Here is a 14,780-nt window from a genome sequence, read left to right on the forward strand (position 1 = left end):
AAATATATAATTAAAAATTTTAGATGTCGAGTTTCTAAAAATAATTTTTAAAAAAAGAAGCAAGTGGGCACTTGTACCCCAATGTTTATAGCAGCACTCTCAACAATAGCCAAATTATGGAAAGAGCCTAAATGTCCATCAACTGATGAATGGATAAAGAAATTGTGGTTTATATACACAATGGAATACTACGTGGCAATGAGAAAAAATGAAATATGGCCTTTTGTAGCAACGTGGATGGAACTGGAGAGTGTGATGCTAAGTGAAATAAGCCATACAGAGAAAGACAGATACCATATGGTTTCACTCTTATGTGGATCCTGAGAAACTTAACAGAAACCCATGGGGGAGGGGAAGGAAAAAAAAAAAAAAAAAAAAGAGGTTAGAGTGGGAGAGAGCCAAAGCATAAGAGACTGTTAAAAACTGAGAACAAACTGAGGATTGATGGGGGGTGGGAGGGAGGGGAGGGTGGGTGATGGGTATTGAGGAGGGCACCTTTTGGGATGAGCACTGGGTGTTGTATGGAAACCAATTTGACAATAAATTTCATATATTAAAAAAATAAATAAAAAAAATAAAATAAAATAAAAGAAGCAAGTACTAAAATTCTAGGTCAATATTGGCAAACTGTGGTCCACAGATCAAATTGGCCTATTGCTTTTTTTTTTAATATAGCTTGGATGCTAAGGATGATTTTTACATTTTAAAATGGATGAAAAAATTTTGTATTTTGTAACATGAAATTTATAGAAATTAAAATTTCAGTGACTGTAAAGAGGTTTCATTAGAAAACAGCCATACTCATCTGTACTGTCCTGCTGTTGCACTATAATTTTTGGAAAAAGTTAAAAAATTTTTTTAATTCCAGTATAATTAACAGCGCTCTATTAGTTCCAGATGTATAATATAGTGATTCAATAACTCTATACATTACTCAGCATTCATCATGATTAAGTGTACTCCTTAATCCTCTTTACTTGTTTCCCCTATCCTCCCCACTAACCTCCCAGCTAGTAACCACTACTTTGTTCTCTATAGTTGAGAGTCTTTTTTGTTTGTCTCTTTTCTTTATTGGTTTGTTTTGGTTCTTAAATTCCACATATGAGTGAAATCATATGGCATTTGTCTTTCTCTGACTTATTTCACTTAGCATTATGCTCTCTAGCTCTATCCATGTTGTTGCAAATGATAAGATTTCATTCTTTTTTATGGCTGAGCAACATTCCAGTGTGTGTGTGTGTGTGTGTGTGTGTGTGTGTGTGTGTGTGTACACCATTTCTTGTATGTGTGTATGTGTATGTTTATACACACACACACACCATTTCTTTATCCATTCATCTGTGGATGGACACTTGGGTTGCTTCCATAATTTGCCTACTATAAACATTGCTGCTGTAAACAAAGGGGCACATATACGTTTTGAAATTAGTGCTTTTTTGTTCTTCATGTAAATACCCAGTATCATATGGTAATTCTAGTTTTCATTATTTGAGGAAACACACACTGTCTTCCACAGTTTTTGCAGAAGTTTGCATTCCCACCAACAGTGCATGAGGGTTCCTTTTTCTCCACATCTTTGCCAACACTTGCTTCTTGTTTATTTTAGCCATTCTGACAAGTGTGAGGTGATATCTCCTTGTGGTTTTGATTTGCATTTCCCTGATGATCAGTGATGCTAAGCATCTTTTCATGTGTCTGTTGGCCATCTGTATGTCTTCTTTGGAGAAATGTCTGTTCATGTCTTCTGTGTCCATTTTTAATTGGATTATATGTGTTTTTGGTGTTGACTTATATAAGTTCTTTATATGTTTTGGACACCCTAACCCTTTATTGGATAGGTCATTTGTAAATACCTTCTCTCACTCAGTAGGTTGTCTTTAAGTTCTGTTAGTTGCTTTGCTGTGCAGAAGCTTCTTATTTTTCTTTTTTAAAGATTATGTGTTCTGAGAAAGAGAGAAAGTGTGAGTGGTGGAGAAGCAGAGAGAGAGAGGAGAGAGCAAGAATCCCAAGCAGGCTCTGTGTCAGTGCAGAGTCCAACATGGGGTTCCAACTCACAAACCATGAGATCATTACCTGAGCCAAAGTCAGACGCTCAAGCAATTGAGCCACCCAGGCACTCCAGAAGCTTCTTATTTTGATGTAGTCCCAGTAGTTTTATTTTCGCTTTTGTTTTTCTTGCCTCAAGAGACATATCTAGAAAAATGTTGCTGTAACCACTGTCAGAGAAATTACTGCTTGTGTTCTCTTCTAGGTTTTTATGGTTTTACATGTAGGTCCTTAATCCATTTTGAGTGTATTTTTGTGTATGGTGTAAGAAAGTGGTCCAGTTTCATTCTTTTGAATGTAGCTGTTCAGTTTGCCCAATACCATTTGTTGAGGAGACTGTCTTTTTCCCAGTGTATAGTCTTGCCTCCTTTATGGAAAATTAGTTGACCATATAACTGTGAGTTTATTTCTGGGCTTTCTATTCTGTTCTATTGATCTATGGGTCTGTTTTTGTGCCAGTACCATACTGTTTTGATAACTACAGCTTTGCAGTGTATCTTGAATTCTGGGATTGTGACACCTCCAGTTTTGTTCTTTTTCTTTAAATTGCTTTGGCTCTTTGGAGTCTTTTATGGTTCCATATAAATTTTAGGATTATTTGTTCTAGTTCTGTGAAAAATGCCATTGGTATTTTGATAGAAATTGCATTAGCAATCTGTAGATTGCTTTGTGTAGTATGGACATTTTAACAATTATTTGTTCTCACAGTCCATCAGCATGGACTGTCTTTCCATTTGTGTCATCTTCAATTTCTCTCGTCAGTGTTTTAAATGTTTATTTTATTTTATTTATTTTTTATTTTTTTTTTAACGTTTATTTATTTTTGAGACAGAGAGAGACAGAGCATGAACAGGGGAGGGGCAGAGAGAGAGGGAGACACAGAATCCGAAACAGGCTCCAAGCTGTCATCACAGAGCCCGACGCGGGGCTTGAACTCACGAACTGTGAGATCATGACCTGAGCTGAAGTCAGACGCTTAACCGACCGAGCCACCCAAGCGCCCCTTAAATGTTTATTTTTGAGAGAGAGAGAGAGAGAGAGAGAGAGAGAGCAAGTGAGCACGAGTAGGGGAGGGGCAGAGAGATAGGGTCAGAGGATTCAAAGTGGTCTCTGTGCTGACAGCAGAGAGCCCCATGTGGGGCTCAAACTCATGAACCGTGAGATCATGACCTGAGCCAAAGTCAGACACTCAACTGACTGAGCCACCTAGGTGCCCCTCATCAGTGTTTCATAATATTCAGAGTAGAGGTCTTTTACATCGTTGGTTATTTCTAGATATTTTATTCTTTTTACTGAAATTGTAAATGGAACTGTTTTCTGAATTTCTCTTTCTGCTATACTAATAATTTAGTGTATAGAAATGCAACAGATTTTTATATATTGATTTTATATTTTGCGACCTTACTGAATTAATTTATGTGTTCTAGTTTTTTGGTGGAGTCTTTAGGGTTTTCTTTCTTTTTTTTTTTTTTAATTTTTTTTCAACTTTTATTTATTTTTGGGACAGAGAGAGACAGAGCATGAACGGGGGAGGGGCAGAGAGAGAGGGAGACACAGAATCGGAAACAGGCTCCAGGCTCTGAGCCATCAGCCCAGAGCCCGACGCGGGGCTCGAACTCACAGACCGCGAGATCGTGACCTGGCTGAAGTCGGACGCTTAACCGACTGCGCCACCCAGGCGCCCCTAGGGTTTTCTTTATATAATATCTTGTCAACTGCAACTAGTGAAAGTTTTACTTCTTTCCTACCAATTTGGGTGCCTCTTATTTCTTTTTGCTGTGGCTAGGTCTTTCAGTATTATGGTGAGTAAAAGTGGTGAGAGTGGACATCTTTGTCTTATTCCTGATCTTGGGGGAAAAGCTCTTAGTTTTTCACCGTTGAGTATGATTTCAGCAATGGGTTTTCCATATATGGCCTTTATTATGTTGAGGTATGTTCCTTCTAAACCTACTTTGTTGAGGGTTTTTATAATAAATGGATGTTGTACTTTGTCAAATGCTTTTATTATATCTGTTGAAATGATAAATGATCATATAGTTTTTTATACTTTCTGTTGATGTGATGTTGATTTGATATTGATTGATTTTCAAATAGTGAACCACCCTCCATCACAGGAAGAAATTCCACTTGATTGTGATGAATGATTTGTTCGATTTGGTTTGCTAATATTTGGTTGAGGATTTTGTATCTATGTTCATTAGAGATATTGGCGTAGTTCGTTCTCCGCCCCCCCCCCCCCCTTCAGTCTCTCAGAGTCTCTCTCCTTTTGTAGTGCCTTTATCTGGTTTTGGTATCAGGGTACCGTTAACCTTATAGAATGAATTTGGAAGCTTTCTTTCCTCTTCTATTTTTTTGGAATATTTTGAGAAGAATAGATATTAAGTCTTTTTTAAATGTGTGGTAGAATTTACTTGTGAAGCTGTCTGGTGCTAGACTTTTGTTTGTCAAAGTTTTTTGGTTGCTGATTCAATCTCCTATACTGGTGATCTGTATGTTCAAGTTTTTAATTCTTTCCGATTCAGTTTGGGGAGGTTATATGTTTCCATTTCTTCTAGGTTCTCCAATTTGGCATATAATTTTTCATGATATTCTTATAACCCTTGGTATTTCTGTGGTGCTGGTTGTTTTTTTTCTCTACTTTTATTTCTGATTTTGTATTTCTGAGTCCCCCCCCCCCCGTCTCTCCCTATGAGTATGGCTAAAGGTTTATTAATTTTGTTGATTGTTTCAAAGAACTAGGACCTGGTTTCATTGGTCTGTTCTATTGTTTGTTTGTTTTTTAAGTTTCTATTTTATTTATTTCTTCTCTTAATCTTCATGATTTCCTTCCTTCTACTGGTTTGGGGTTTTGTATGTTGTTATTTTTCTAGCTCCTTTAGGTTTAGGGTTAGGTTTATTTGAGATTTTTCTTACTTCTTGAGGTAGGCCTGAATTGCTATAAACTTCCCTTTTAGAATAGCTTTTGCTGCCTCCTGAAGATTTTGGACCACAGTGTTTTCACTTTCATTTGTCTCCATGTGTTTTCTGATTTCCTCTTTGATTTCTTGGTTGACCCATTTATTGTTTAGTAGCCTGTTATTTAGCCTCCATGTATGTGTGTCTTGTGGTTGATTTCTGGTTTCATAGTGTTGTGGTTGGAAAAGATGTATGGTATGACTTCAGTCTTTTCAAACCTGTTGAGAATGTTTGTGACCTAATGTGTGATCTATTCTATAGAATGTTCCATGTGCACTTGAAAAGAATGTGTATTCCACTGTTTTAGGATGGAATACGTCTGTTAGATCCATGTGGTCTAATGTGTCATTCATAGCACTGTGTCCTATTCATTTACTCTTTGGATGATCTATCCATTGATGTAAGTGGGGTGTTAAAGTACCCTACTATTATTGTATTATTATTGATTACTTCCTTTATGTTTGTTGTTAAGCTGCTGTATATATTTGGGTGTCTTCATGTTGGGTGCATAAATATTTACAATCCCTATATCTTGTTGGATGGTTCCCTTATACAATTCTTATATCTTGTTGGATGTATGATTATATACTTTCCTTCTTTGTCTCTTGTTACAGTCTTTGTTTTAAAGTATATTTTGTCTGATATAAGTGTTGCTACCTCGGCTTTCTTTTCACTTCCATTTGCATGATAAATGCTTTTGCATCTCTTCACTTTCAAATCTGCATGTGTCTTTGAATCTGAAATGAGTCTTTCATAGGCAGCATATAGATGGGCCTTGCTTTTGTATCCATTCTGTCACTTTATGTCTTTTGATTGGAGTGTTTAGTCCCATTACATTCAAAGTAATTTTGGATAGGTATGTACTTATTGCCATCTTGTTAGTTGTATGGTTGTTTTTGTAGTTTTGTGTTCCTTTCTTGTTCTCCTTTTTCAAGATTTGCTAGCTTTCTTTGTTGATATACTTGGATTCCCTTCTCTTTATTTTTTGCATATCTGTTACCAGGTTTTGATTTGCAGTTACCTTTAGGTCTATATGTAACACCTTATGCATATAGCAGTCTATATTAAGTTGACAGTCACTTAAGTTTGAACCCATTCTAAAAGCACTAAATTTTTATTCCTTTCCCCTGCCGTGTTTTAGGTAGATGGTATCATACTTTATATCCTTTTGTTTTGAATCATTTGACTCATTTTTATAGATATACTTAATTTTACTGCTTTTGTGCTTCCTACTTTTCTTACTCCTACTTACAGTCTTTCCTTTATACTCACAGAGTCCCCTTTAACATTTCGTGTAAATCTGGTTTAGTGGCCATGAATTTCTTTAACTTTGGTTTGTCTGGCAAACTCTCTCTTTCAATTCTGAATGATAGCTTTGTTGAATAAAGTATTCTTGGTTGCAAGTTTTTTTCTTTTAGCACTTTGACTATATCATTCCACTCCCTCCTGGACTGCAATGTTTCTGCTGAAAAGTCGGTTAGTTGTCTTATGCGGTTTTTCTTGTATGTATCTAATTTTTTTTTCTCTTCTTGCTTTTAAAATTCTTTATCAGTACTTTTTTTCCATTTTAATTACTATGCGCCATGGTGTGGCCCTCCTTGGGTTGATTTTGTTGGGGGCTCTCTGTGTCTCCTGAATGGACTTCTGTTTCCTTCTCCAAATTCAGGAAATTTTCATCTCATCTGTTATTTTCTCAAATAAAATTTTCTCCCCACCTCTTCTCCATCTTATCCTTCTTGGATCCTTATAATATGAGTGTTATTACACTTGATGGTGTGGCTGAGTTCCCTTAATCTATTTTCATTTATTATTATTATTATTTTCTCTCCTGTTGAGCTCGATTGCTTTCCACTACTCTGTCCTCCAGGTCACTGATCTGTTCTTCTGTTTCCTCTAGTCTACTATTTTCCCCTTCTAGTGTATTTTTAACTTCAGTTATTGAATTCTTCATCTCTTATTAGTTTTTTTTATATTTTCTGTCTCTTTGTTGAGGGTCTCACCGAGTCCTTCACTTTTGTCCCAGTTCAGTGAGTATGTTTGTGACCATTACTTTAAATTCTCTATCAGGCATATTGCTTATCTCCATTTCATTTAGCTTTCTTGTGACTTTGTCCTGTCCTTTGATCTGGGACATATTTGTCTGTCTCCTCATTTTGTCTAACTCTCTGTGTCTGTTTTCTGTGTATTATGAAAGTCAGCAACATCTGCTCTTGAAAGTCTTGGATGTATGGAGAAAAGGTCCTGTAGTGACCTGCAGTATAATGTCCCCTGTTTACCAGAACCTGGCACTTCAGGGGTGTGTTGCATGTGCCCTGCTGTGGCTGAGTTATATTTGCCCTCAGTCCAGCCATTGCAATGGCTCTCTTTGCCTGTTTTGGGCAGGGCTTGGTCCCTGTGATGTAATTTGGCTAGTCAGGGGTCTCCTTGAGCTTGAGTTGAGTCTGACCAGGGGTTTGCTAGAGCTGCAGTACCACCAGACTACAAGGTGCTCTCCCTGTGTTGTCCCCTCAGATGCTTTTGTTGGTGGGCAGGGCCTGCAGTCAGTCCAGAAATCTGTCCCTAGCCCACTGCTAGGGCTGTATTTGGACTGGTGTGTGTTGTTATCATCCCCTCTCCCTGGGGGCAAGAGTCACTTGGAGTGGTGGTAGACCGTGTTTAGGTTGCTTGTGCAATGCCAGCCTTGGATGGACTCCTGCAGAGGGTTGTTCCACAGGAGACACAGGATCAGAGTGAGTGTTGTCAGCAAGGTCTGTGTCAGTCTCCAGGGAGGGGACTTGCAGCTGCCAGGGACAACTCTGCTGATGCCAGCTGGGTTGGAGGGGGTGGATCTGCAGAAGACTGTTGGGCAGGGTGTGCTGTTAGCAAGGTTGGTGGAGATTATTCCTGGTGTGCTGGTACTGGCAGATGTCCATACATCCACACTGGGGATGGGAAATGGCTCCTGTAAGCCTCTTTGTTCCTAGAGAAGTCTCCCAAAGATCCCTACTCCTCCAGTACAAACTCTGAGATTAGTAAACAAATCCACCTCCTGGATACCCCAGGTGTTTTTCAAATTGCTGTTTCTGTGCTGTATCTCAGTGGAACTGTTTGTTATGCTGTCTTTTTAAGAGTAGGGACTCCATTTCTTCTCACCCTGGGCTCTCCCAGAGCTGAGCCCATTGACTTTTTGACTTCCAGGTGCTAAACCCCATTGGTTTTAAGAACTCACAAAGCTGGGCTTCTCTGGCTTTCAAAGCTAAATGTTCTGGAGATTTGTCTTCCCAGTGCATGGCCCCTGTGCCTGGGGTGCTTATTTACCTCTGTACCCACTTCATTCTTCCCTTTTGTGGACAGTTATGTGGGTCTATTTGGTTCCACTAAGTCTTTGCCTTCCTAGCCTCCTTGATGTGGCCTCTTCTCAACATATGTGTGGAGAGTCTGTTTTGCCAGTCTTTAGTGTTTTTCTGGTTATTTACACTGATGGGGGTGTCTTTAGTTGTATCTGTGGGATGAGGCGAGCCTAGGATCTTCCTACTCTATCTCCCTGAAGGTTCTTGCTCTGCATTTTTAAATGTAATGATGATTAGGACGTGCCCCTGGTATTTAGCACACGAGATGGGTTTTGGGAGGTAGGCTGGCATGGACACTAAACATCCTGTGCTGTATCTGGCAGTCCCATACAAGAAATAATTTTTTGCCCAATATGGCAGTAATATCACTTTAGTTGAGAAATACTGAGTCACTGCAGTAAGAGGAAAAAATTGAGGCATGAAGATTAGAAATAAGAAGCAAAACTATCTTTCTGCGCAGACAATGTACTCATTTAGAAAATCAAATGAAGTAACAAATTACCAGAACTAAGAACCTGATTTCAATAAGGTAGCTGAATATAGAATCAACATTTAAAGATCAGTAGCTTTCCTATATATGAACAATATCTAAGTAGAAATATTGAAAATATCATACTCTTAATATTGACAAATAACAAAGTGCCTAGGAATATCATTTAACAAAAACATGTGCACAATATTATGGAGAAAAATGTAAATTATTCCTTAAGCACATGAACAAAGATTTGATAAAAAGAGAGGCATACCATGTTTATAAATGGGGAGAGTCATGCTTAAATAGATAGGATTTCTCCCCTAAACATTTTACACCTTCAAGCAATTCTAAACCAAATCTGTAATCCCAGTATAGCTGTGCCTATGTAAATCAGCATCTTTCCTCTTTTCTTCCCAGAAATCATACAAAAGCAACAAGCACAACACAACTCCCACAAATTGCACTTTCAGTGATACTTAAAAAAAATCTGTGAACTACTACTAAGTATTTGTTAGGACTACAAAAAGCAACTGAGATTCGGCAGAAACAATGTGGGAGGAAGGAAGGAAGCATGGGCTGTGGGAGAGCACCAGGGGACTCTCAGAAGGCTTGAGCAAAATTATACTTCTGGGAGGCAAATTTGGCAATATTCAGAAAAATTTTAAATGATGATATTTTATGATCTAGCTGCTAGACTTTAGATCCTTTCTAAGAATCATAGAGAAATTTGCATATGGGCATAATGAGACCAGTACAAGGATGTTTGTTGCGGTGTTACTATGTGTAATCAAAAAATTAGAAGCAACTTAAAACATCACTTTTGAGAAGATAGCTTAAATTGTGGTAGAGTCCTACAATGGAAGAATGCAGTTAGAGCTCTGTGTATGACTAGCATCCCCAAAACAAAGTATCAGTATGACTAGCATCCCCAAAACAAAGTTGAGTAAAAAAGCAAGTTGCAGAATGATACAGTAAAATATCATGGATGTAAATATTAAATAAAAGATTATCATATTGTTACTTATGTATAGTTCATTTTCCCCCCAGCTTTCCTGAGATATAATTGACATATTGTGCAAGTTTAGGACACACCACATGATGGCTTTATATACATATTTTTTGCAAAATGATTACCACAATAAGATTGGTTAACACACCTATTACCTCACATAGTACCATTGTTTTTTTAGTGTGTGTAAGACATTTAAGATCTACTCTCTTGGCAGCTTTCAAGTATATAGTATATTATTGTTAACTATAGTCACCATGCTGTACATTAGATCTCCAGAACTTATTCATCAAATAACTGAAAGCTTGTACCCTTTGACCATTTTCACCCATTTGTCCCATGCCTCTCACCCCTGGAAACCATCAGTCTATGCTCTGTTTCTAGGAATTTCAGTTTTGTTAGATTCCAGATATAAGTGAGATCATACAGTATTTGTGTTTTTCTGTCTAACTTATTTTACTTAGCATAATGCCCTCAAATTATCATTCATGTTGTTGCAAATGGCAGGATTTCCTTTTTTATGGCTGAGTTTTATATATTTTATATTACATATAAAATTGATCACATATTAATTTTATTCAATATATATTATGTTTATTATATTTAATATGTTATATAGGAATTATACATATATCATTTTTTATAACATTCATGTGTTAATGGACACTTAAGTTGTTTCCATGTCTTGGCATCTGTAAATGCTGCAGTGAATACGGAGGTGCAGATATCTCTTTGAGATAGTAATTTCATTTCCTTCAGATATATACTCAGAAGTGAGTGAATCATATGGTACCTATATTTGTAGCTTTTTGAGGAACCTCCATACTGTTTTTCATAGCGGCTGTATCAATTACATTCCTGCCAATAGTGTGCTAGGGTTCCCTTTTCTCCACATCCTTGTCAGCATTTGTTACCTCTTGTCTTTTTGAAAACAGCCATCCTAACAGATGTGAAAGGATATCTCATATTTTTCTTTTGTAATTCCCTGATGATTAGTGATGTTGGGCACCTTTCATGTACCTACTGGCCTTTTTTTATATCTTCTTTGGTAAAATGGCTATTCATGTCATTTGTCCATTTTTTAGTTGCATTATTTTGTTCTTTGCTATTGATTTGTAGGAGTTCCTAATGTATTTAGGATATTAACTCCTTATCAGATATATGGTTTGAAAATATTTTCTCCCATTCCATAGGTTGCCTTTTCCTTTTGTTGCTCATTTCTTTTGCTGTGTAGAAGCCTTTTAGTTTGATGTAGTCCCATTTATTTATTTTTGCTTTTGTTGCTTGTACTTTTGGTGTCATATCCAAAAAATCATTGCCAAGACTAACATCAAGAAGATTCCTTCCTATGTTTTCTTCTAGGAGCTTTACATTTAAGTCTTTAATCCATTTCAAGTTAATTTTTGTGATTAGTGGAAGATAGGGGTTCAGTTTCACTCTTTTGCATGTGAATATCCTATTTTCCATTACCATTTATTGAAAAGGGTATCTTTCCCCCAGTGAGTATTCTTGGCCTCCTTGTCAAATATTAGTAGACTATGTATGGGTTTATTTCTGGGCTCTTGATTCTTTTTGTGTCTATGTGTTTATTTTTATGCTAGTACTATACTGTTTTGATTACTGTAGTCTTGTAATATAGTTTGAAACCAGAAAGTATGCCTTCACCTTTTTCTTTCTCAAGGTTGCTTTGGCTCTTTGGGTTCTTTTATGGTTCCATAGGAATTTTAGAATTGTTTTTCTATTTCTGTGAAAAATGTCATTGGGATCCTTATTAGGGATTATATCAAATCTTTGGATGTCCTTGCATAGTATGACTATTTTAACAATATTAATTCTTCCAATCCATGAACATGGGATATTTTTCCATTTATTTTTGTCATCTTCAATTTCTTTCATTAGTGTTTTATAGTTCTTAGCATATAGATCTTTTACCTCCTTGGCTAAATTTATTCCTGTTATTTTTGTAAATGGGATTATGTTCTTTATTTCTTTTTCAGGTGGTTCATTGTTAGTATTTAAAATACAACTGATTTTTGTATGTTGATATTGTATTCTGCAACTTTACAGAATTCGTATGTCAGTCTAACCATTTTTGATAGTCTTTATAGTTTTCTATATCTAAGATTATGTTATCTGCAAATAGAGACCATTTTACTACTTCCTTTTTGATTTGGTTGGCTTTTATTTCTTTTTTGCTTGATTACTCTGGGTGGGACTTCCGGTACTATGTTGAATAGGAGTGATAAGAGTAGGCTCTTGTTTTGTTCCTGATCATGGAGGAAAAGCTTTCAACCTCACTGTTGAGTGTAATTAACTGTCGACTTGTCTGTACAGTTCATTTTTGTTTTATTTCTCTAATAGAGAGGAAGTATAGAGTAGTACATAAGACCACAAGGGTCAGATTGCTATGTTCAAATCCTGATTTCTGCCACTTACCAGCTGTAAGTTACTTTGATATTTCTTTGCATTTCAAAATATTGATTTGTCTAATATAGGGCATTCCAAGGTATGATTGTTCAGTAGTCACAGAATATTCTTTAAATACTCTCTAGCATGTTATGTGTAACTAAAATGTCTTCTGGCTGAGTAACTAACAAGAGGCAGTACAGGGGATAGATAACAAGCTGTGAAGCACAGTGTGAGGATGTTTCCCAATATCATTTCATCCTGTCTTAACCCTTGAATTTAAAAAGGACAGGAACTGAAAGGGAGTAAATTAAATACTGGAAGGTACATGAGTTTGTCCATGTGTTTCTAACTTGCTTTGCTTCACCATCCAGGTCGAGGGCTCCCAGCAGGACAAGCTGAAGTTGAGATGATAGAACGTGCCCGGGAGAAGCGTGCTTGGGAAGCCACTCTTCCCTGTCTGAGTGACACCTCCCAGTTTGAGAAGAGGAGGAGGATGATGAATGCGATGGAGAGGAAGGAATGGGCCTTCAGAGAGCAGGAGATTGAAAAGTAAGTTCTAGATTACCCAGACATCTGCACCTGCACTGGTGGAGTAATGTAAATACTTTTTATCTGTAAAGAATTTTCCCAAATATGTGGGTTTATAACAACCCTCCACCTGTAGAGATAGGAAATTGGGTTGCTGGTTCTTTCAGGAATAATAGCTCTATAATTTTCTCTCTAATAACATAAAAGTGTATAATGCCCTCTGTGTGTGTAAAGTGAAGCGTGGAACCCTTAACAGATTTGAACAATTCCTCAAAGCATCTGTGATTCTTCTCTTCCCTTTTCTCTTTAGGAAAAATCTAATTTAGACTATTTCAGAATCCCACTGCTTTCTGCAAATGTCTTTCAAACTGACTCTTTATTTTTATTTTTATTTTTTAACAGTTTTGTTGAGATACAGTTCACCTATCCTAGAGTTCACCATTTTAAAATGCACATTTTAGTCATCTTTACTATATTCACAGAGTTGTATCTCCATCATCACTATCTAATTTTATAACACTTTCCTCACTCCAAGAAAGAAACGTTAAAGAAACTCTAATCCATTAAAGAAACTTTCCATTTCCCCCTTCCACCATCCTTTACAAATATTCACCTACTTTCTGTATCTTTGTATTTGTCTTTACTGGAAATTTCATATACATAGAATCATGAAGTATATGGTCTTTTGTAACTGGTTATTTTCACATGTGTTAAAGGTATACCTGCCTTGTACCGTATATTAGTTCTTTTTCCCTTTTTATTTTTTTTCTTTTAATTCAAGCGTATATTTGTTCCAATTATTTCTAACAATAGGAAACTAAAAGAGATTTTGAGCATTTAAATTTTTCAGTAGTTTTTACTATTTTTTTTTAATTTATTTTTTTAATTTACATCCAAGTTAGTTAGCATATAGTGCAACAATGATTTCAGGAGTAGATTCCTTAATGCCCCTTACCTATTTAGCCCATCCCCCCTCCCACAATCCCTCCAATAACCCTCTGTTTGTTCTCCGTATTTAAGAGTCTCTTACGTCTTGTCCCCCTCCCTGTTTTTATATTATTTTTGCTTCCCTTCCCTTATGTTCATCTGTTTTGTATCTTAAAGTCCTCATATGGGTGAAGTCATATGATATTTGTCTTTCTCTGACTGACTGATTTCATTTAGTATAATACCCTCCAGTTCCATCCACGTAGTTGCAAATGGCAAGATTTCATTCTTTTTGATTGCTGAGTAATACTCCATTATATGTGTGTGTGTGTGTGTGTGTGTGTGTGTGTGTGTGTGTGTATATATATATATATATATATGGTATATATATATATAAGCATATATATACATTATATGTATAAAAGCATATATATACAACATTATATATATACATTATATATTAAATTATATATATTACTATATATTACATAATATATATTATATTATAATTATATATTATATATTATATAATATTATATATAATATTATATAATTTATTATATATAATATATTATTATATAATTTATTATATATAGTATATTATATTATTATATAATTATATAATAATATATATTATAATTATATATAATATATAATTATATAATATATATTATAATTATAATATAATATAAATTATATATTGTATACATTATATATATGTGTGTATATATATATACACACTATATATATATATATATATATATATATATATATATATATATATATATACACACCACATCTTCTTTATCCATTCATCCATCAATGGACATTTGGGCTCTTTCCATATTTTGGCTATTGTTGGTAGTGCTGCTATAAACATTGGGGTGCATGTATCCCTTTGAAACAGCATACCTGTATCCCTTGGATAAATGCCTAGTAGTGCAATTGCTGGGTCATAGGGTAGTTCTAGTTTTAATTTTTGGGGAGAACCTCCATACTGTTTTCCAGAGTGACTGCACCAGTCAAACTGACCCTTTCTGTTCATTCCCGATGCCATTTTGCCTAGGCCTTGGCCCTCTTCATATCCATCAGCCTCCTAGCT

General features: G+C 35.9%; 1 protein-coding gene across 6 annotated transcripts in view; it reads left to right on the forward strand.

Moving 5' to 3' along the window:
• Positions 1-14,780, forward strand: part of CFAP91 (cilia and flagella associated protein 91) — an 88,837-nt gene that overhangs the window by 30,627 nt on the left and 43,430 nt on the right. For all 6 annotated transcript variants that reach the window (XM_045502154.1, XM_045502153.1, XM_045502150.1 and 3 more), the window contains one exon: positions 12,595-12,772. In XM_045502154.1, coding sequence (XP_045358110.1) covers positions 12,595-12,772 — 178 coding nt within the window. The remainder of the gene's footprint in view (positions 1-12,594; positions 12,773-14,780) is intronic.

This window comes from Leopardus geoffroyi, chromosome C2 (assembly GCF_018350155.1).
Source record: "Leopardus geoffroyi isolate Oge1 chromosome C2, O.geoffroyi_Oge1_pat1.0, whole genome shotgun sequence".
In the NCBI taxonomy this organism is placed as follows: Eukaryota; Metazoa; Chordata; class Mammalia; order Carnivora; family Felidae; genus Leopardus; species Leopardus geoffroyi.